The 23,560-nt window shown below is 39.2% G+C and overlaps 1 protein-coding gene, 1 long non-coding RNA gene and 1 pseudogene across 4 annotated transcripts in view; all 3 read right to left on the bottom strand.

Annotated features, from left to right (window-relative positions):
- LOC107570279 (protein TASOR-like) overlaps positions 1 to 4,236 on the bottom strand; it is a 14,525-nt gene extending 10,289 nt beyond the window's left edge. For all 3 annotated transcript variants that reach the window (XM_016256489.1, XM_016256490.1, XM_016256488.1), the window contains exons 1-4: positions 3,541 to 4,236; positions 1,317 to 1,462; positions 1,073 to 1,165; positions 257 to 329 (exon numbers count right to left, since the gene is read on the bottom strand). In XM_016256489.1, the coding sequence (XP_016111975.1) occupies positions 257 to 329; positions 1,073 to 1,165; positions 1,317 to 1,462; positions 3,541 to 3,850 (622 nt within the window). In that variant the 5' untranslated portion in view covers positions 3,851 to 4,236. The remainder of the gene's footprint in view (positions 1 to 256; positions 330 to 1,072; positions 1,166 to 1,316; positions 1,463 to 3,540) is intronic.
- Positions 4,237 to 5,002: 766 nt separating this feature from the next.
- On the bottom strand, positions 5,003 to 18,864 carry LOC107570271 (ankyrin repeat and SOCS box protein 14-like; annotated as a pseudogene).
- Positions 18,865 to 21,085: 2,221 nt separating this feature from the next.
- On the bottom strand, positions 21,086 to 22,092 carry LOC107570278 (uncharacterized). The gene is made up of 4 exons (XR_001607016.1): positions 21,977 to 22,092; positions 21,635 to 21,880; positions 21,309 to 21,536; positions 21,086 to 21,115 (listed from the first exon to the last, which is right to left on the bottom strand). It is a non-coding gene; the product is annotated as an uncharacterized lncRNA (long non-coding RNA).
- Positions 22,093 to 23,560: the final 1,468 nt, after the last annotated feature.

Genomic DNA, 23,560 nt, shown 5'->3' on the forward strand with positions numbered 1-23,560 from the left:
CACACAAAAATATATATATATATATATATATATATATATATATATATATATATATATATATATATATATATATATATGACAAGACAGTTATAGAAGTTCACAGAACTGACTCATGCATGTATCGGATTTTTCTTCAATATCGCACAGCCCTAAATTCAACTACTCTAAACCACAAGATCAAGTGACCAGAGTCCTCCCAGCCTAATGATTACAGCCAAAAAGATATAAACAGACTCTTCGGAAACACAACGCTCACCTTTGACAGGGCTTCCCAGATTGTTGATCCGCGAATGTCCCACAGAAAGACCCTTTTCGCAGATCCAGTGAACCTGATAGAAACCACCAGATATTACTTTGGTTACAGTCATGCTTTTGACCAAGACTATTGGTAAATGACACCATTTAAAACCTTTTCAAATCGCTTATTAATCTCACATTCCCTTTTACATGTTACGCCGTATATCCTGATAAATAATTAGACAAGGCGGCGAGACATTGCATCACCTAGCTGTTAAATCTAAACTTCAGTGAGGGAGCCACAGTCTGATAAAGATGTATCATATAATCAGATTATAATTAGAAAACCTTGCTTGCGCTGCTATATTTGACTCAAAGTACTGATAAAAGTGAAATTACTGTGGCAGTTATGTAGTAAACACATTCTAAACTTTTCAATAACTCAGAGAAGTGTCAAGATTAAAGGGAGAATTCACTCCAAAATGAATATTTTGTCATTATTTACTCACCCTCATGTTGTTTCAAAACTATGAATTTCATTCTTCTGTTGAACACAAAAGAAAATAATATCCTGAAGAATGTTGGTATACAAACAATTGCTGGTAGCCACTGACTTCCAAAGCATGGAAAAAATATACTACGGAAGTCAATGGCTACCAGCAACTGTTTGGTTGCCCACGTTCTTCAAAAGTATCTTCTTTTGTGTTCAACAAAAGAAAGAAACTCATACAGTTTTGGAACAACATGAGGGTGAGTAAATGATGGCAATTTTTGGGTGACCTAATCATCCAAGGTTATAAATGCTTATGCAACAGCAAAACTAACACAGCCTCACCTTATTCTTATCAGGCAGCAGAAAAGCATAAGATTCTGCGAGTTCTGCCTCTGTCCTGCCATTCTGCTTCAGTTCCCTTTTCTTCTCAATGAACTATGAAAAAGACATAAATCATTCCATATCAGTTTTTGATTCACTGAACACAGCTCCCAAGTGGACCGAGGACAATTTCAATCATCTAGTCTTTTGCAATTGCAAACAAAAATATTGTTTATCAACATCAACTAATTAACTCAGCACTCACCTCTTTCTCCAAGAGCTCATTGTGAATGAGAGAAGCTTTGGTGTAGGTGAAAGTCCCACGGGAGGTGGTGTCCAGGTAGAACGTGGACAGAAGCTTCACAACTTCCTCAAACTCTCTGGAATCTGGAGACAACTGTTGAAGGAGACCTGGAAGACAGCACACATGAAAGACAGAGCTCAAAAGACATCAATGCATTCAAATAAGAAATGGTCATGTAAATATTTTAATTCGAATGCATGGTTGAGTCATACATAACCTGACAGACACTCCGCACAATGTGAAACATCCTGCAGTTCAGTGCATTACAAGATATACATTAAAGCTAGTGTATATGGGTTTTTGGTAACACTTTACAATAAGGTTCAATTAGTTAATGTTAGTTAATGTATTAACTAACCATGAACAGTACATTTATTACAGCATTTATTAATCCTTGTTAATATTAGATCATGAAAATACAATCGTTCACTGTTAGTTCATGTTAATTCACAGTGCATTAATGTTAACAAGCACAACTTTTGATTTTAATAATGTATTAGTAAATATTGAAATTAACATGAACTAAGATTAATAAATGCTGTAGAAGTATTGTTCATTCTTAGTTCATGTTAACTAAAGTAGTCAACTAATGTTAACTAATGATCCTTATTGTAAAGTGGGCTACACTTTATTTTAAGGCGTCCTTGTTACAGTGTAATTATACATTTAAGTGTTGAGTAATATTAATTAACTACATGTACTTACTATATGGTTAGGGTTAGGATTTGGCTTAAGGTTCCTTACATGTAATTATGCTTAATTAATTGTTGTTATAATAGTAAGTACATGTAGTTACTATATGGTTAGGGTTAGGATTTGGCTTAAGGTTCCTTACATGTAATTATGCTTAATTAATTGTTGTTATAATAGTAAGTACATGTAGTTACTATATGGTTAGGGTTAGGATTTGGCTTAAGGTTCCTTACATGTAATTATGCTTAATTAATTGTTGTTATAATAGTAAGTACATGTAGTTACTATATGGTTAGGGTTAGGATTTGGCTTAAGGTTCCTTACATGTAATTATGCATAATTACATGTAAGGAACCTTAAGCCAAATCCTAACCCTAACCATATAGTAACTACATGTACTTACTATATGGTTAGGGTTAGGATTTGGCTTAAGGTTCCTTACATGTAATTATGCATAATTAATTGTTGTTATAATAGTAAGTACATGTAGCATGTGTAACAAGGACACCTTAAAATAAAGTTTTACCAGGTTTTTCAATGCCTGACAGTGATGTTGAAATTTACATAAAATAATGCTGCCAAAATTGCTGAAACGAAAAATGACAATGATTACTAAAAATTAGCTAAAACAAATTAAATCAAATATTTTGGAACTTGCATTAATCGACCAATTTGTGGACATAATTCACAAATCAAAACATTTACAAAACGACATCATTCGCTGTTTAGAAAACAATTTAGTGTCTGTTCTGCTTTTTAACACCTTACTCGCTATAACACAAGATAGAGCACCTACAAACCGAAAACATTTGCACTAGAGCCAACAAATGCCTTACAACTACTACAAGCTCCTCCCAGTTTGGCACGTTTCGATTTCATTCATGCAGCGCTTGACAAGATTTCACATCTTTCTTTTGCGCTTTAAGGAAATAGTACGGGAATGAATGGCGGTGTGTGTCCTAATAAGACTGGCTGTACAGGACTGACAGGTGTTTCTAACAGTCGTGCATAAAGACTGAAGGGAGAAATGCAGTGGTCAACTGAATCACACTGGTGCCATTGATGAGGACGGGAAGAAGTGTGTCATGTGGGGTGGCAGTACTGTATATGGTGTGGGAGGAGGAGTGTGGAGTCCGCCGGCAAAGCAATGACACCGTTTAGAAACCGTGGGACGAAAATGCACGTCTTCGAGGTTTCAATGACTCGCGCGGGCGCGTGCAACGGATCGGATCCTCACGTGCTGTATGAGCGCGCCTGACTTACTTACCTGCAGCTCCGAGCGGTGCACGAAGTAAAAAATCCATTTAGTAACATTACTGCAAACCTTTCAGGCTAATCACGTGGTGCGTTATGTTTAATTATCAATACAGGTCTATTCATTTGACTCGAAGCGGTAAAGAGCGCTTTTAGCGAACTTGCAGGCTTTGAAACAGAAACTGTTCATTTCGGGAATGGCAGTAGTAACGTTAGTGGTAGCAATGGGACATACAACCTCTCCGCTCCTTGATTTTCCTCGGAATCTGAAAATTCCTCCTTGGCAGCTCCTCGGCCGACCGCGGTAGTGTCGAGGGCGAGCCGCCGCGGTTTTTCAGGTCCGACAGCCCTGCCCTCCGTCGCTCAGAAGCATCTTGTTCAGACATTTGCTCGTCTTCACATCCAGCTTGATCGCCATTTTGCTTGGATGTGGCCGTGCTAGAGGCTGACAACAATTGTTTCTTGCTATCGCCATCCTCCAAGGTTAGGCCGCCGGCCTTGCTGCTCTCCTTGTCGATTTTTCTCTCCTGGCTGAAATTGCAAGCCATTTTTTCGGACCAGCGGTCACCTCGTCAGCTGGCGATGAAGTTGGTTTCAGTGCCGCTTCACGGAGTAATTCTCCTTCTCAACCAGCCTCCGCCATTATACCTGTGACGTATGCCTTCCCCACCACTGCAAAACTCTGGCGTCACTCTGTTTACATGCACGCAGCCTGACGCCCCCCAGCGGCGCTGCTGTGAACTGCGCAGCGGATAGACGGCGTGACCGTGAGCTCGAGCAGCTCCACAGAGAATCGGTGCCAAGAACGAATCGTCGAGTTGTCAGACAGTAGCCCTTTGGGGAAAGTCATGTCTGTGCTCTTGCTCACACCCAGAATCATCCCCATGAATTCCGTGCAATATGACCACATTTACAAACATGAAATAAAAAGACTGAGGCAAAATATTACATAATTATTTCTAACACAGACCTTCATTATACAAATCACATATTCTCACATCTCAAATAAATGTTTTGCTAATATATATGAATTTGCTAATATCATCAGCATAATTTGAGAGAAAATTTGATTTTAAGAATTCTTAATATTTAGTAGCCTAACCCTCTGGCTTTTTAATGGGAGCAGCACTCTTGGGTCCAGCACTCTGAACCTTACAGTCATGTTCTCCAGCATGATTTGATTTGATCTAAAGAGCATGAGCTTCAGATGAAGAACATCAGTGTGCTCATTTGATTATTCACCGAGATATTGCAGAATTCGAATTTTGTTTGTAAGTTTTAAATGAGTCAGAATCCTAAACTTTCCATGTCTTTCCACATTTAAAGCGATAGTTTACAACATAATGAAAATTCTGTCACCATTTACTCAACCTCAAGTTGTTCCAAACCTGTAAGGGTTTCTTTCTTCCGTGTGAACACAAAAGAAGATAGTTTGAAGAATGTGTATAACCAAACAGTTGCTGGAACCCACTGACTTCCATAGTATATACATTTTGGGGTGAACTATCCCTTTAAATACAATTTTTAATCACAGATTTCCAATGTTTTCTTAGATTTTTGGACCCCACTGTAACTGGATATTCATTTTTAAAACACAAACGAATATTTCACAAGCTTTTTTTAAATTGTTTTTTAATAAAAAGTGTATATCCATAAAGTTTTATAGCAGCTTCTCATGTACAGATTTATTAATCTGTTTTTTACGCTTCAGGCATACTTCCTCTGCTGTAAATATCATACTTTGAAGCGAATGTAGTCTTTGAGACTGGCAGGCAGAGGCAGGAAACTGATAAAAACTGGAGCCCTCAGACACGAGCGACCCAAACAGTCACGGATCTTCAGTCTGCAGAGATGCTTCAGGCTTCGAGCGTTTTCTGATGAGCAGAGAACATACATTAATACACTCTGTACACTCATTTCAATCTAAGTATCTGGTCACTTACGACAAGTATAACACAGCACATTTAAGAACATCAGGTCTACAGACAATTTCAAGTTAAAGGTTTTCTGGATCTCACTAAAGATAACAGTGTCTGAATATGACCTCCAGATGTGACAGGAGACTCACCTTGTATCTTACATATTTCCGGCCACTGTTTTTGCTCAGTCAGAACACTCTTCAGTTTGGAGCAGAGAGTCACATGATCAACGTAATCCAGCATGATTCTCACTACCTGGGCTGAGATGTGCTTGAGCCAGTACACTGTGATCACCTCACAGAACTGCAAAAAAAATGAGTTTAGACTTACAGTCGGTACATTAAAGGAACAGTTCACCCAAAATAAAACTTCTGTCATCATTTATTCACCCTCATGTTGTTCCAACCTGTATGACTTTCTTTCTTCACAAAAGAAGACATTCTTAAGAATGTCTCAGGTTTTTTTTTTTTGAAAGCCAATGGGTTTCAATTTTGTTTGGACCTAAATATTCTTCAAAATATGTGTTTCGCATCTGTGTTTTGCAGACAAAGTTATACATATACATATATACTATTTTTATTGATTTTGAAAGAAGTCTCTTGTGGTTGCATTTATTTGATCAAAAATACAGTAAAAACAGTTATAATGCAGAGTATTATTACAATTCTGTAATATATTTTAAAATGTAATTTATTCCTGTGATGCAAAGCTGAACTTTCAGCATCATTACTCCAGTCGTCAGTGTCACATGATCCTTCAGAAATCATTCTAATATACTGATTTGCTGCTCAAGAAACATTTCTTATCATTATGAATGTTGAAAATAGTTGTGCTGCTTAATATTTTTGTGGAAACCCTGATACTTTTTTTGAGGATACTTTGATGAATAGAAAGTTCAAAAGAACAGTATATATTTGAAATAGAAATCTTTTGTAACATTATAAATGTCTTAACTGTCACTTTTGAACAATTTAATGTGTCCTTGCTGAATAAAAGCTTTAATTTATATTTTAAAAATGTGCTAACCTCAAACCTTTGAAAGGTAGTGTACATGTTTGGAACGACATTAAGGCAAGTGAATTTTCATTTTCATTTTTGGGTGAATTATTCCTTTAACAACATCAGGTCATACCCCTTTATACTGAATAAAATTAGCAGTAACTGGTTTTACCACAACATCTTTGATGACAGCAGCGCTCCAGCCCTCATAATCCATGAGCATGTGTGAGGCCTGTCCATACGGACAGTCAAAGCAGCGCTGCACATCATAGCCATTATTGAGCAGCATACGCAGCATCACCTCATCTTTAAGTGCATACTGAAGGGCAGAAGGGAAGTGGGTGGTGTTGACACGGGAGTAGTAGTTTACATTGGCACTGTAGCGGAGCAGAGTGTTGATTAGCTCATAGTTGCCCAGTCGCATGGCCACCTGCAGGCAGTTGACAGGGTCTTGATTGGGCATGGCCCCAGCCTCTAGTCTAGAAGCAGCCTTGCTGACTGGACATCATTATTCGATACAGCGAAGAACAGCGCTGACCTGCATTCATCCTCATAGTTCCTGCGCACTCTGGGATGTAGCATGAGGTTTGGGTCAAACCCGGAGCTCAGGAGCAGATCCAGACACTGAGAGTGACCGCCTGCAGCGGCGGAGTGTAACAGGCTCATGCCGCTCTCTTTTATCACCTCTTTCTTAGTCACAGGGATCAGCTGCTCCAGCGCTCTATGAAAGACACAAAAAGAGATTTTCATGCCTACTGGTTGTATTCAGGATAAACACTACATTGATTAACCCTTTAGCAGTGTGGAACTCACAGTAGATGTCCGAGGTAGGATGCACGGTGGATGGGGAGATGACCGGTATGGGTGGGCACGTTGGGATCGGCTCCATACTCCAGCAGCAGTGAAATGATATCAGGGTTTCCAGAAGCCGCAGCATCGAATAAAACTGAGGCTGAACCAGGAGACTGAGGCTTGGACCACACACTGGCCCCTTAACATGAGAGGGTTATTAAATATTATTAAAGGGGTCATATGACGTTGCTAAAAAATAACATTATGTTGTGTATTTGGTGTAATGCAATGTGTTTATGCGGGATAAGGTTAAAAAAACTAATTATTTTCACTGAAAAGCAGAAGCTCTGGATTCCCTTGCAGCCTTACATTTTCTGTGACAACAAACCATTTAATACACTGTGATTTATACTGAAATCGATGCTTCACTGACCTTTCAAGTCCAAGCATTTCTTTGTGGAAAAACGTTTGCCAGTTTTTGATCTTTGATTTTGATCTCCATCACATAAACGGAAACTTACTTTTGAGTTTGAAAAATAAAATGTCTTTAAAGGGGTCATATGATGTTGCAAAAAAGAACATTATTTCGTGTATTTGGTGTAATGAAATATGTTTATGCGGTTTAAGGTTAAAAAACACATTATTTTCCACATACATTATTGTTTCTCCTCTATGCCCTGCCTTTCTGAAACTCGTAGATTTTTACAAAGCTCATCGTTCTGAAAAGCAAGATGTGCTCTGATTGGCCAGCTATCCAGTGTGTTGTGATTGGCCAAATACCTCAAGGGTGTGACGGAAATGTTACGCCCCTTACCATACTGTGATGCCGTGTCCCGGCACAATGAGACAAAACCAATAAAACTCATGACAAACGAGGCATTTGTAGCATCCAGTGGGGACATAATTACTGATTATAATGACTTATAATGTCTTTTTACGCGTTGCGTTTCATTGCGCCGAGTAAACATAAAACCATGTCTGTATTTGTGATCGGAGAAACGACAAACAACAAGCACTACTCTACACTGCTCAAAACTTGCATTTGAATCATCAGTGGCAAATCCTTTAAATGAAAACATACTTACAGGCTGTGAGTCAACATTATTTGTCAGAACACCGGCATTGTAGGCTACTCTCCCAGGAAACAGTCCTCGTCCTCTGTAAAATGCGCTGCACACATCTGAATATTTGGTTTGAACTGTTCTAGAACAGTGTTGTAAATACAACTTAACCAATGATTTCTAGTTGTGTCCTCTTTTGGAAGGCCAAACAAAGTAGTTTCGCTTTCACAACGAAACACACAGCATCTCCACAACATGGCGGCGGCAACAATACTACAGCGAGAATCAAAGTTACGCCTTCTTTCTTTGCGTGAACATTTGGGCGGTGTTATGCAAATCTTCCCACACAGTGACGTAGACATGTGGGAGGCGTGTTTAAACGAGGCATTTTAGGAGGGTGTGGACGAGTCTTAACTTCTATAAAGAATAGCTCTTTGGGTTTGAGACTTTAGTCTTTGCAACTTTAGGGATATTATCTATTCACGAACAGCTTGTAAGACTCCAAAGAGAAAGGAAAACTTGAAATCGCATCATATCACCCCTTTAAAAGTGATTGACAAACAGACAGAATGATTGATACTGTGGATGGATAGATAGATAGATTTCTACTAACAGGAACATTTCAAAATCACCTTTCTGAAGCAGAATCTCTACAACGTTAAAATGTCCAGCTTGAGCTGCAAGTCCTAAAGGAGTATGTTCACAGATATCAACAACATTTGGGTCAGCGCCAGATTGCAGGAGCAGGTATACAAAGTTATCCAAGCCAAGCACGGATGCTTCATGCAGAGCGGTTCTTTGTAGACTTCCTTTTTGGTCCACTGTGGCATTGTAGCGTAGCAGCAGCAGAGCCAGGTCATACTGGTCATTCTTTATGGCTGGAAAAAAAGTTAATTCATGTATTCAATCAGTCAGTATATCAGCCAATACTGATAAGATAATTCTTTTAATATTTTGTACTTTTTTAAATTACATTTTATTAAAGTCGGCATGAAACTGAAGTTGTGATCCTCTTTTCTTCTCTACTGTGTATATATATATCTGAGTGAAACGGCATCTGAAATGAGAGGGCGGGACTTGATTTCGTCCTTCGGGAATTGATTGGATCATTGGAAGTTGGGACGTTGCTAACAAAATGGAGGCAGATCTGAATGCCAGTCTGCATTTAGTGGTGGGGGATTTCTCTCCACTGGATTCACAGCCGACACCAAAGCATGAATAAATGTTTTATTTATTAAGGATGACGACAACGATCAATGGCGCAAAACATGCCTAAACAACGCGTGCACATGAGAGAGAGAGAGAGAGAGAGACTGCCTGAATGACTGAGCGCATCCTCCATTATGTTAAAGGGGTCATATGATGCGATTTAAATTTTTCCTTTCTCTTTGGAGTGTTACAAGCTCTTGGTGCATAAAGACGATCTGTAAAGTTGCAAAGACTAAAGTCTCAAATCCAAAGAGATATTCTTTATAAAAGTTAAGAGTCAACCACGCCTACCTAAAACGGCTCGTTCTAACACGCCCCCACATGTCTACGTCACGATGTGGGAAGATTTGCATAATGCCGCCCAAATGTTCACGCAAAGAAAGAAGGCGTAACTTTTATTCTCGCTGTAGTATTGTTGCTGCCGCCATGTCGTGAAGGCGCTGTGTGTTTCGTTGTGAAAGCGAAACTACTTTGTTTGGCCTTCCAAAAGAGGACGATATCCGCTTCGTCATGCCTGGAGTTGATCCGTGCTGGTCGCTGAGGAAATACATCAACTTCGCGCTGTGTCACTAAAGATAACAGTGTCTGAATATGACCTCCAGATGTGACAGGAGACTCACCTTGTATCTTACATATTTCCGGCCACTGTTTTTGCTCAGTCAGAACACTCTTCAGTTTGGAGCAGAGAGTCACATGATCAACGTAATCCAGCATGATTCTCACTACCTGGGCTGAGATGTGCTTGAGCCAGTACACTGTGATCACCTCACAGAACTGCAAAAAAAATGAGTTTAGACTTACAGTCGGTACGTTAAAGGAACAGTTCACCCAAAATAAAACTTCTGTCATCATTTATTCACCCTCATGTTGTTCCAACCTGTATGACTTTCTTTCTTCACAAAAGAAGACATTCTTAAGAATGTCTCAGGTTTTTTTTTTTTTGAAAGCCAATGGGTTTCAATTTTGTTTGGACCTAAATATTCTTCAAAATATGTGTTTCGCATCTGTGTTTTGCAGACAAAGTTATACATATACATATATACTATTTTTATTGATTTTGAAAGAAGTCTCTTGTGGTTGCATTTATTTGATCAAAAATACAGTAAAAACAGTTATAATGCAGAGTATTATTACAATTCTGTAATATATTTTAAAATGTAATTTATTCCTGTGATGCAAAGCTGAACTTTCAGCATCATTACTCCAGTCGTCAGTGTCACATGATCCTTCAGAAATCATTCTAATATACTGATTTGCTGCTCAAGAAACATTTCTTATCATTATGAATGTTGAAAATAGTTGTGCTGCTTAATATTTTTGTGGAAACCCTGATACTTTTTTTGAGGATACTTTGATGAATAGAAAGTTCAAAAGAACAGTATATATTTGAAATAGAAATCTTTTGTAACATTATAAATGTCTTAACTGTCACTTTTGAACAATTTAATGTGTCCTTGCTGAATAAAAGCTTTAATTTATATTTTAAAAATGTGCTAACCTCAAACCTTTGAAAGGTAGTGTACATGTTTGGAACGACATTAAGGCAAGTGAATTTTCATTTTCATTTTTGGGTGAATTATTCCTTTAACAACATCAGGTCATACCCCTTTATACTGAATAAAATTAGCAGTAACTGGTTTTACCACAACATCTTTGATGACAGCAGCGCTCCAGCCCTCATAATCCATGAGCATGTGTGAGGCCTGTCCATACGGACAGTCAAAGCAGCGCTGCACATCATAGCCATTATTGAGCAGCATACGCAGCATCACCTCATCTTTAAGTGCATACTGAAGGGCAGAAGGGAAGTGGGTGGTGTTGACACGGGAGTAGTAGTTTACATTGGCACTGTAGCGGAGCAGAGTGTTGATTAGCTCATAGTTGCCCAGTCGCATGGCCACCTGCAGGCAGTTGACAGGGTCTTGATTGGGCATGGCCCCAGCCTCTAGTCTAGAAGCAGCCTTGCTGACTGGACATCATTATTCGATACAGCGAAGAACAGCGCTGACCTGCATTCATCCTCATAGTTCCTGCGCACTCTGGGATGTAGCATGAGGTTTGGGTCAAACCCGGAGCTCAGGAGCAGATCCAGACACTGAGAGTGACCGCCTGCAGCGGCGGAGTGTAACAGGCTCATGCCGCTCTCTTTTATCACCTCTTTCTTAGTCACAGGGATCAGCTGCTCCAGCGCTCTATGAAAGACACAAAAAGAGATTTTCATGCCTACTGGTTGTATTCAGGATAAACACTACATTGATTAACCCTTTAGCAGTGTGGAACTCACAGTAGATGTCCGAGGTAGGATGCACGGTGGATGGGGAGATGACCGGTATGGGTGGGCACGTTGGGATCGGCTCCATACTCCAGCAGCAGTGAAATGATATCAGGGTTTCCAGAAGCCGCAGCATCGAATAAAACTGAGGCTGAACCAGGAGACTGAGGCTTGGACCACACACTGGCCCCTTAACATGAGAGGGTTATTAAATATTATTAAAGGGGTCATATGACGTTGCTAAAAAATAACATTATGTTGTGTATTTGGTGTAATGCAATGTGTTTATGCGGGATAAGGTTAAAAAAACTAATTATTTTCACTGAAAAGCAGAAGCTCTGGATTCCCTTGCAGCCTTACATTTTCTGTGACAACAAACCATTTAATACACTGTGATTTATACTGAAATCGATGCTTCACTGACCTTTCAAGTCCAAGCATTTCTTTGTGGAAAAACGTTTGCCAGTTTTTGATCTTTGATTTTGATCTCCATCACATAAACGGAAACTTACTTTTGAGTTTGAAAAATAAAATGTCTTTAAAGGGGTCATATGATGTTGCAAAAAAGAACATTATTTCGTGTATTTGGTGTAATGAAATATGTTTATGCGGTTTAAGGTTAAAAAACACATTATTTTCCACATACATTATTGTTTCTCCTCTATGCCCTGCCTTTCTGAAACTCGTAGATTTTTACAAAGCTCATCGTTCTGAAAAGCAAGATGTGCTCTGATTGGCCAGCTATCCAGTGTGTTGTGATTGGCCAAATACCTCAAGGGTGTGACGGAAATGTTACGCCCCTTACCATACTGTGATGCCGTGTCCCGGCACAATGAGACAAAACCAATAAAACTCATGACAAACGAGGCATTTGTAGCATCCAGTGGGGACATAATTACTGATTATAATGACTTATAATGTCTTTTTACGCGTTGCGTTTCATTGCGCCGAGTAAACATAAAACCATGTCTGTATTTGTGATCGGAGAAACGACAAACAACAAGCACTACTCTACACTGCTCAAAACTTGCATTTGAATCATCAGTGGCAAATCCTTTAAATGAAAACATACTTACAGGCTGTGAGTCAACATTATTTGTCAGAACACCGGCATTGTAGGCTACTCTCCCAGGAAACAGTCCTCGTCCTCTGTAAAATGCGCTGCACACATCTGAATATTTGGTTTGAACTGTTCTAGAACAGTGTTGTAAATACAACTTAACCAATGATTTCTAGTTGTGTCCTCTTTTGGAAGACCAAACAAAGTAGTTTCGCTTTCACAACGAAACACACAGCATCTCCACAACATGGCGGCGGCAACAATACTACAGCGAGAATCAAAGTTACGCCTTCTTTCTTTGCGTGAACATTTGGGCGGTGTTATGCAAATCTTCCCACACAGTGACGTAGACATGTGGGAGGCGTGTTTAAACGAGGCATTTTAGGAGGGTGTGGACGAGTCTTAACTTCTATAAAGAATAGCTCTTTGGGTTTGAGACTTTAGTCTTTGCAACTTTAGGGATATTATCTATTCACGAACAGCTTGTAAGACTCCAAAGAGAAAGGAAAACTTGAAATCGCATCATATCACCCCTTTAAAAGTGATTGACAAACAGACAGAATGATTGATACTGTGGATGGATAGATAGATAGATTTCTACTAACAGGAACATTTCAAAATCACCTTTCTGAAGCAGAATCTCTACAACGTTAAAATGTCCAGCTTGAGCTGCAAGTCCTAAAGGAGTATGTTCACAGATATCAACAACATTTGGGTCAGCGCCAGATTGCAGGAGCAGGTATACAAAGTTATCCAAGCCAAGCACGGATGCTTCATGCAGAGCGGTTCTTTGTAGACTTCCTTTTTGGTCCACTGTGGCATTGTAGCGTAGCAGCAGCAGAGCCAGGTCATACTGGTCATTCTTTATGGCTGGAAAAAAAGTTAATTCATGTATTCAATCAGTCAGTATATCAGCCAATACTGATAAGATAATTCTTTTAATATTTTGTACTTTTTTAAATTACATTTTATTAAAGTCGGCATGAAACTGAAGTTGTGATCCTCTTTTCTTCTCTACTGTGTATATATATATCTGAGTGAAACGGCATCTGAAATGAGAGGGCGGGACTTGATTTCGTCCTTCGGGAATTGATTGGATCATTGGAAGTTGGGACGTTGCTAACAAAATGGAGGCAGATCTGAATGCCAGTCTGCATTTAGTGGTGGGGGATTTCTCTCCACTGGATTCACAGCCGACACCAAAGCATGAATAAATGTTTTATTTATTAAGGATGACGACAACGATCAATGGCGCAAAACATGCCTAAACAACGCGTGCACATGAGAGAGAGAGAGAGAGAGAGACTGCCTGAATGACTGAGCGCATCCTCCATTATGTTAAAGGGGTCATATGATGCGATTTAAATTTTTCCTTTCTCTTTGGAGTGTTACAAGCTCTTGGTGCATAAAGACGATCTGTAAAGTTGCAAAGACTAAAGTCTCAAATCCAAAGAGATATTCTTTATAAAAGTTAAGAGTCAACCACGCCTACCTAAAACGGCTCGTTCTAACACGCCCCCACATGTCTACGTCACGATGTGGGAAGATTTGCATAATGCCGCCCAAATGTTCACGCAAAGAAAGAAGGCGTAACTTTTATTCTCGCTGTAGTATTGTTGCTGCCGCCATGTCGTGAAGGCGCTGTGTGTTTCGTTGTGAAAGCGAAACTACTTTGTTTGGCCTTCCAAAAGAGGACGATATCCGCTTCGTCATGCCTGGAGTTGATCCGTGCTGGTCGCTGAGGAAATACATCAACTTCGCGCTGTGGATCGCCGGATCGGCTTTCACCGTGGACGAAGCGGAGTCCAGCCCGGGGTCGTCACATGTGGTTGCCGCAAGCCCGCTGGATGCTCCTTCGTCGAATCTGCCGACCGCTGCTTACTCTAGCCCGCCGTGTGTGACGCTGTGTTTCGTTGTGAAAGCGAAAACCATTGGATGCAACAAATGGGTTTTCATGTTTTTGTCTCGTCGCTCCGGCCGGACAGGGCATCACAATATGGTAAGGGGCGTAACATTTCCGTCATACGCTTGAGGGATTTGGCCAATCACAACGCACTGGATAGCCGGCCAATCAGAGCACACCTCCTTTTTCAGACCGATGAGGCGACACGTTTCAGAAAGGCAGGGCATAGAGGAGAAACAATAATATACAGTATGTGGAAAATAATGTGTTTTTTGAACCTTAAACCGCATAAACACATTTCATTTCACCAAATACACGAATAATGTTCTTTTTAGCAACATCATATGACCCCTTTAAATCATATTCATGAAAAAAATTGTTTGCGATATAAATAAAATTTAAATAAATGTAAATAATTGTAATAATTTAAATTTAAATTAAAGGAATGGTTGATCAGCTTTTTTCGAAGGCTTCATTGTGTTTATGGGGTGCAGTGTAACAGTGTTCATTTAAAATAAATGCATTATTTTCAGATATTTTACCTTTATTTTACACCGCTCTTTCCATTCTCGTCAAAACAGTCTGTTGAGTTCCTGGTTCTATGAAGCCCCTCCCTCTGAAATACGCAATGAGCTCAGATTGGTTAGCTGGCCCAGTGTGTTGTCGTCAACCGCCTAGTGCATGTTGTCCGGAAACGTCACGCCCCCTTACCATTACGGGTAGTTGCATGTTCCCGGGGCAAGGTTTATCTGAACATCAGGGTTAGTAATGTCACAAACCCGGGAAGAAGCTTGTTGTAGTCCCTACCCACCTTTTTTGTAGTCCTTAAAGGGATAGTTCACCCCAAAATGAAAATTCTGTCATTAATTACTCACCCTCATGTCGTTCCAAACCCATAAGACCTTCGTTCATCTTCGGAACACAAATTAAGATATTTCTGATGAAATGTGAGAGCTCTCAGACCCTCAGACAAAAGTTTATTTTCTTGGCTACTTAAACTTAACGTAAATGCCATTTATCAGTATAACATGAATTAAAACAAAAATGCAACTTAAATCTTTGAAAACAAGAGAGAGAGAGAGTCTTGCAGTTCTAATCTTAAATAAGGAATGTGCGCTTACTAAGCAATCTGTATGCTAAAAATAGCACTGCCTTCCACACCTGCAACCAATGCAGAATCATCATCCTCATTTTTGCAGTCAGGGTCACAACCGTTATGCAGCAGGAATGTGGCATTCTCTCGGAGACCGTGGACAATGGCGAGAAACAGCGGAGTCTCTTTTCTCTCTTAGCTTTGGTCTCACCGCAGGCTCTCTGTGAGCAGCCTACACTATGGGACAGCCCACATTAATCCCATGATGGCCCAGTGTGGGCCAGACATGAGCCTGTTAATAAGAATTTTGTGGGCAGTTTTCTTCCTTACCACTAGGGGTGCTAGGGTGTTTTAGGTTTCCTTAAAGGGTTAGTTCACCCCAAAATCAAAATTAGCCCATAAATTACTCACCCTCAAGTCATCCTAGGTGTATATGACTTTCTTCTTTCAGACGAATCCAGTCGGAGTTATATAAAAAAAATTGTCTTTGATCTTTTAAGATGTTTAATGCCACTTAGCGGGTGTTGCATGCATCAGTCCAAAAGAAGTTAAATAAAAAAACACCCATCCATAAAAAATGTCTCACACGGCTCCGGGGGGTGAACAAAGGCCTCCTGTAGCGAATCGATGCATTTTTGTAAGAAAAATATCCATATTCAAAATGTAATAATCACTTTAATGTAGCTTTCGCCAACATTTGTACCCGGAAGCAGCTCCGGGCTGATGACGTATGAGTTCAGCTTTGTGCATGATCAGGGGTGCATCCTGTTCCTGGAGATCTACCTTCCTACAGAGTTCAGTTCCAACCCTGATTAAGCAAACCTGTCTGTAATTATCAAGCTCCTTCAGATCCTAATTAGTTGGTTCAGTTGTGTTTGATCAGGACCAGGTTGGTGCCCCCCTGTTGTAGATTAATAGAGTGGGCTAAGTGAGGGCTGCCCGTGCAGGGCCACCGCTAAGGGGCCAACGTTTTGCCAATGAGCAAAATCTCAGAGGCCCTGCTCTAGCAGCCTGCTGGGGGCCCTTAGGCTAGCCCTAAGTGGGCCCGTAAAGGGCCGGTGCAGGCTTGTTTGCAGGGTAATGCTGTTGAACTGAATTTACGGAGCAAACTATTTGCTAAAATAACCACAACATTAACAGCAACGTTAAAATACAAGCGTGTGGTAATGTTAGTCAGATGAGCATGAAAGTTGCAGGTGTTACTATAACAAATACTGCGTGTTTTCTTTCAGAATCATCATTGGCATTTAGAAAGACAAAAAATAGGTTACATAAAAGTTTTTACCTACAGTAAAAATGAAGATAAGTTGTGATTACATTTTAGACACATTGTCAGTAATTTCGCCAACAAAAATAAGGAGAATTGTTGTGCATCTCTGATCAACACACAGAATCCACGTTTTTAAACGAATCGACTAAATCAATGATTTAGTGAGCCATTCATAAGGCAGTCACTTGCTTCGTTTCTGAAGGAATCAGCCGTTTGAACGAATCGATTGAATGAATGATTGAATCATTCACTTATTAAGACAGGGATTTTCCACCACCTACTAGCGTTTTTAGTTTTATATTTAGAGTATTGTTTGTTTTTAAAAATGATTTTATATTTCACTAGCCGCAATGAGCTCAGATTGGTTAGCTGGCCCAGTGTGTTGTCGTCAACCGCCTAGTGCATGTTGTCCGGAAACGTCACGCCCCCTTACCATTACGGGTAGTTGCATGTTCCCGGGGCAAGGTTTATCTGAACATCAGGGTTAGTAATGTCACAAACCCGGGAAGAAGCTTGTTGTAGTCCCTACCCACCTTTTTTGTAGTCCTTAAAGGGATAGTTCACCCCAAAATGAAAATTCTGTCATTAATTACTCACCCTCATGTCGTTCCAAACCCATAAGACCTTCGATGCATTTTTGTAAGAAAAATATCCATATTCAAAATGTAATAATCACTTTAATGTAGCTTTCGCCAACATTTGTACCCGGAAGCAGCTCCGGGCTGATGACGTATGAGTTCAGCTTTGTGCATGATCAGGGGTGCATCCTGTTCCTGGAGATCTACCTTCCTACAGAGTTCAGTTCCAACCCTGATTAAGCAAACCTGTCTGTAATTATCAAGCTCCTTCAGATCCTAATTAGTTGGTTCAGTTGTGTTTGATCAGGACCAGGTTGGTGCCCCCCTGTTGTAGATTAATAGAGTGGGCTAAGTGAGGGCTGCCCGTGCAGGGCCACCGCTAAGGGGCCAACGTTTTGCCAATGAGCAAAATCTCAGAGGCCCTGCTCTAGCAGCCTGCTGGGGGCCCTTAGGCTAGCCCTAAGTGGGCCCGTAAAGGGCCGGTGCAGGCTTGTTTGCAGGGTAATGCTGTTGAACTGAATTTACGGAGCAAACTATTTGCTAAAATAACCACAACATTAACAGCAACGTTAAAATACAAGCGTGTGGTAATGTTAGTCAGATGAGCATGAAAGTTGCAGGTGTTACTATAACAAATACTGCGTGTTTTCTTTCAGAATCATCATTGGCATTTAGAAAGACAAAAAATAGGTTACATAAAAGTTTTTACCTACAGTAAAAATGAAGATAAGTTGTGATTACATTTTAGACACATTGTCAGTAATTTCGCCAACAAAAATAAGGAGAATTGTTGTGCATCTCTGATCAACACACAGAATCCACGTTTTTAAACGAATCGACTAAATCAATGATTTAGTGAGCCATTCATAAGGCAGTCACTTGCTTCGTTTCTGAAGGAATCAGCCGTTTGAACGAATCGATTGAATGAATGATTGAATCATTCACTTATTAAGACAGGGATTTTCCACCACCTACTAGCGTTTTTAGTTTTATATTTAGAGTATTGTTTGTTTTTAAAAATGATTTTATATTTCACTAGCCTATTTATTTGTATTTTTGTATGTTGAATTAAAATATTTTTTTCTAAAGCTACTTATATTTCTTTCTAAAGCTACTTTTTTGTAATGTCTTTGCAGTGTTTTTTTTTAATGAACAAAATAACTATTATCTTTAATAACAACTTTATCTTAAATTAATCTTATTAATTTGAGATTAATTAATGGTCTCTGTGTAATTCGCACCCTGGACACATGCCATTAGAGCATTAAAAGGGGCGATTTCACGATTTCGCTATACCTGGTAGCTGAATCAGCATGTTTACTGTACTCCTGTAGACTCATGTATCTGATCATGTACTGAGTGGCCTCATCTTCATCATCATCCCAGTCATCATACAATTCCTTCATCTTTCACTAACAAATTCTAATTTGGTAATCAGAACCACAAGATTTACCAGCAAATAGCATTTTCTGTGTCTTTACAATGTGAAGTGACTTTAGTCATCAGTATCTTTATACACATTTGTATCCTCTAGCTAAGATTTTTAGGATTTGCCAATAAACAGACTAATCTAATGTAGGAAAACACATAGTAGTATATCATGTATATTATGACAAGCATCATGCTAGTTCAACTCTTATAATATATATTTAATATATATATATATATTATATATTTGATATATAATCAAATATATTTTTTGCAACAGACTGTATTGTATATGCATACAAGCTTTGGTTTCCAATAGCCAAAGCTGAAAATATCTGCTCTAGTTTCTACTGATCTGGCTTGAATTACAAAAGGTTGTAACCGGCACTCAAAACTGTGTTGTTGTTGGATTGAAATTTCAAATTCATATTTAGAATGAATGTAAAAAGAGTCTATATCATAATTAGCAGCTTTGGTAATGTCATCCTTTAAACGACTTTCCATTTACTTTAAAGGGGTCATAAGATGCCCATTTTCCACAAGTTGATATGATTCTTTAGGGTCTTAATGAAAAGTTTGTAACATAGTTTGGTTAAAATTTCTCAATGGTAGTGTAAAAAACACCTTTTTTACCCTGTCAAAAACAGCCCTTTTCAGATCAAGCCGTTTTTGTAGCATTTTCCTTTAAATGTTAATGAGCTCTGCTGACCCCACCCCTCTCTTCCGAGCTTCTATTTTAGCTGCATTCATAGTGAAACTTGTTAATTAGCACATTATTAGGAAAGGCGATTTGCAAAGATTCTTTACAAAACATTATAATCACTTCTTCTGTAGATGAGGCTTAATCATGAATGATTCGCGCCAACATAGACGCATTTAGGCAGATCGGGGGAGCATTCCCTTCAGAAACAAATGTAATCCACAGCAAGTTCAGCGGCTCAGATGTCGGGAGTAAATGACGACTGCTATGTTCATTATTAAGAGCGTCCTCAATACAACAACAGAACACCTCAATCGCTTAGGAGTCATTCTTGTCTACATCTGCTCCAGCGGTGAAACAATGGCGGACTGATGACATCTCACTCAGGGCGGGTCTGAGGTAAGACACCAGTCCAGTCTGTGCTGAAACGCTACTGTCAATCAAACTATCGTGGGAGGGGCCTGTTTTTGTGATGTCACACAGACAGGCATCTGAGATTGGCTCGATTTGAAAAAGGGGAAAACATTTTAAATGATTAAAAAAAAAACACTGGGTGGATTTTTTATCATTATAGGGTGGTTGTGTACACACTGCCAACACATTTAAGTTCAAACTACTTGTAAAAGTGCATGTAGCATCCTATGACCCCTTTAAGAATGTTTTGTAAGCATGCAACACATCCCATGCAATCTATTTTCTGGGAGGAATAATCTGTTTACATATGCTTAATTCAAAGGCAAAGGGTTCTTCTACCTGAGGCAATGGGAAATGTTGAAAACAGTCGTGGCAGTTGTATCTGTGCTGTGTTTTTGGTCGCTTTACACTCTTAAAACTATTTATATCTGTGCATGGTTAAAAATACATGCACATGGGGCCTGGGCCAGCCAACCAACACCTGGTTTTGCTATTCTAGCCCACCAGACAGCTGACCTGAGAGTTAATGCTCTTAGCATTTGTGTTCTTAGGAACACTTGCAATGAGTCACAATTTCTCTTGTATTCAGATGACTGTTTGAATTAAACCATCTTGAAATTCACAGTGGACAGTACAAAACACATACTCTACACACAGGAAACAGTAAGCTGTGCATTGATTAAATAAAGCCATCCCAGTAGACACACATTAACACTCTGATGTATGAATTATTAAATCACAATGGGGGGAAAAACAGAAGAATATTCCTTTGTACTTAAAAACAAGCATTTAATATATTCCCAATCTTTCTTCTGATTTGTTTTTACAAAAAACACTTATTATTAAGTGTTTTTACAAAAAAAATTAATAAAAAGTGTTATAATTATGCATTAAATATATCCAAACAAATGTTATTAAAATATCCTTGTGAAAGATGCATTTATTTGAAATAGTCACAGCAGATTTGAGTGGCAAAACAACCCTTAAATGCAATATGTCCATTATGTTTCAGTTATGGAAAGTAGACTACAACAAATATATTAATATTACTTGACTGAAAGTGCTCTGTAGATCAACTTCTATACTGAAAAATATTTTTCACCTGTCTGGAGCTCCTGTAAAAAAAAAAATCAGTTTAGATATTTTGGAGGTACTTCACCACTATCGTCACCCATGCTGAATCGATCATCAGTTGTCACAAATAAAAAACACAATGACATTTAAAGAAAACAGTCATATAGAATTATGATGGTATTTGTCAAAAGATATTAAAAATATTATTTTTAATGAAAACAGTGGAAAACAAACCGTAAATAAAGTGCTGGTTCAGAAGTCAAAGGGCTTAGGTGCCTAGCTGACAGAGTAAAGCCACACCTCTCTTGATCCAGTGCTGAGGACGCTTGCTGGTAGGGAGCATCATGCTGATGACAAAGTTGGTTGAATGGCCAGTGGTGGACAGTCTACCTTTACGCTCACTAGTCTTGTAGAGGGGACACGCATAGATGCTGTGGGGCTGTTCCATGCTCCTCTTGTCCGCTAAAGAAAGGTTTGGAGAGGTTGCTGAGCAAGCTACAAACACATTACATGATAAATATGGATGTAATGAATAATCATGACAACATTTATAATCCTACTTGGTTTGATGATAGGGACTGCATCAAATAAAACTTTGGGATACTGTTCAGCCAACACTCCACTGCAAGGAAGAACATATTTAATGAAAAAAAATTATAGCTTAGAAATTATTATATTATTTCCAGTGTCTTCCTGCCGTGGAAGGTACTCTTGCATTGTTCTATCCCACCGAGCTCCATCCAGAAAAGGCCATGAATGCAGAGTCCATCTTCAGGAGATAAGTCGGAGGTGTCAAATGGCAGAACCTAAAGTAATAAAGAACAAATTGTAGCTCTCAAATCATCTCTTTTTTTATCTAATGAAAGTACTTTCAGCCTTAGAACAGCTGCAGCAGAGGATACCTCATAAATAAAGCCAAGCAGGTCAATGGTAACGGAGTACTTCCTGGCGTAATTCTGCAAGGCACCTGTTATGAAAGCTTGAGTGAAGAAAAACCCAGACAACGAGAATATATGGGCTTCTGTGTGTCATACCACTCCTGGAAAAGAATATGACACAGAGAGATATGAATTAATTAAAGGAATTAATTAAAAAATAAAATATATTGTAATTTATTCCTGTAAAGGCAGAGCTAAATCTTCAGTGTCACATGATCCTTCAGAAATCATTCTAATATGCTGATTTGATGTTCAAGTTGTGCTGCTTAAAGGGGTCATATGATGTTGCTAAAAAGAACATTATTTTGTGTATTTGGTGTAATGAAATGTGTTTATGCGGTTTAAGGTTCAAAAAACATTATTTTCCACATACCGTACATTATTGTTTCTCCTCTATGCCCCACCTTTCTGAAACATGTCGATTTTTACAAAGCTCACCGGTCTGAAAAGCGAGGTATGCTGTGATTGGCCAGCTATCCAGTGCGTTGTGATTGGCCGAATAGCTCAAGCGTGTGACGGAAATGTTACGCCCCTTACCATACTCTGATGCCCTGTCTGGCAGCAGCGATGAGACAAAAACATTAAAACCCATTATAAACGAGGCATTTGTTGCATCAAGTGGGGACATAACGATCCACAGCGCGAAGTTGATGTTTTTCCTCAGCGACCATATCGATGGATATTGTCCTCTTTTGGAAGGACAAACTAAGTAGTTTCGCTTTCACAACGAAACACACAGCGTCTTCACGACATGGTGGCAGTAACAATACTACAGCGAGAATAAAAGTTACGCCTTCTTTCTTTGCGTGAACATTTGGGCGGCGTTATGCAAATCTTCCCACATTGTGATGTAGACATGTGGGGGCGTGTTAGAACGAGCCGTTTTAGGTAGGCGTGGTTGACTCTTAACTTTTATAAAGAATATCTCTTTGGATTTGAGACTTTAGTCTTTGCAACTTTACAGATCTTCTTTATGCACCAAGAGCTTGTAACACTCCAAAGAGAAAGGAAAAATTTTAATCGCATCATATGACCCCTTTAATATTTTTGTGGAAACTATGATACATTTTGTTTTCAGAATTCTTTGATAAATAGAAAGGTCAAAAAACAGCATTATTTGAAATATTAATCTTTTTGGAACATCATAAATGCCTTACTGTCACTTTTGATTAAAGGTCCCATATTGTCAAAACGGAAATTTCCTGGCTTTTTTCATGATAACTGAGGTCTAAGGGCTATGTAACTACCATATAAATTTCAAAACAGTCAATCCACAAACAAATGCACACAGCCTGCATAAACGTCGCCGTGATTTTGCCAAGTAAGACATGTTCCTGGATCAACATCTTTTGTTGATCCTGGATCAACATAACTGTCCAAAAATATAGACTTAACCCAATCCCTACCCCTAAACCTAACCCTATGCCTAATTTATTCCTAAAATCCGTGTGAAATGATAGCTGATTAACAAGGGTGTAAAAGCACCTAACCCTGATTGTAAGCCTAAAACTTTCCTGAAAAGTTATCCCTCAATTCTGATTGGTTGAT

The sequence above is a fragment of the Sinocyclocheilus grahami genome, unplaced genomic scaffold (genome assembly GCF_001515645.1).
Source record: "Sinocyclocheilus grahami isolate Dianchi unplaced genomic scaffold, SAMN03320097.WGS_v1.1 scaffold1436.1, whole genome shotgun sequence".
NCBI classification, from domain to species: Eukaryota; Metazoa; Chordata; class Actinopteri; order Cypriniformes; family Cyprinidae; genus Sinocyclocheilus; species Sinocyclocheilus grahami.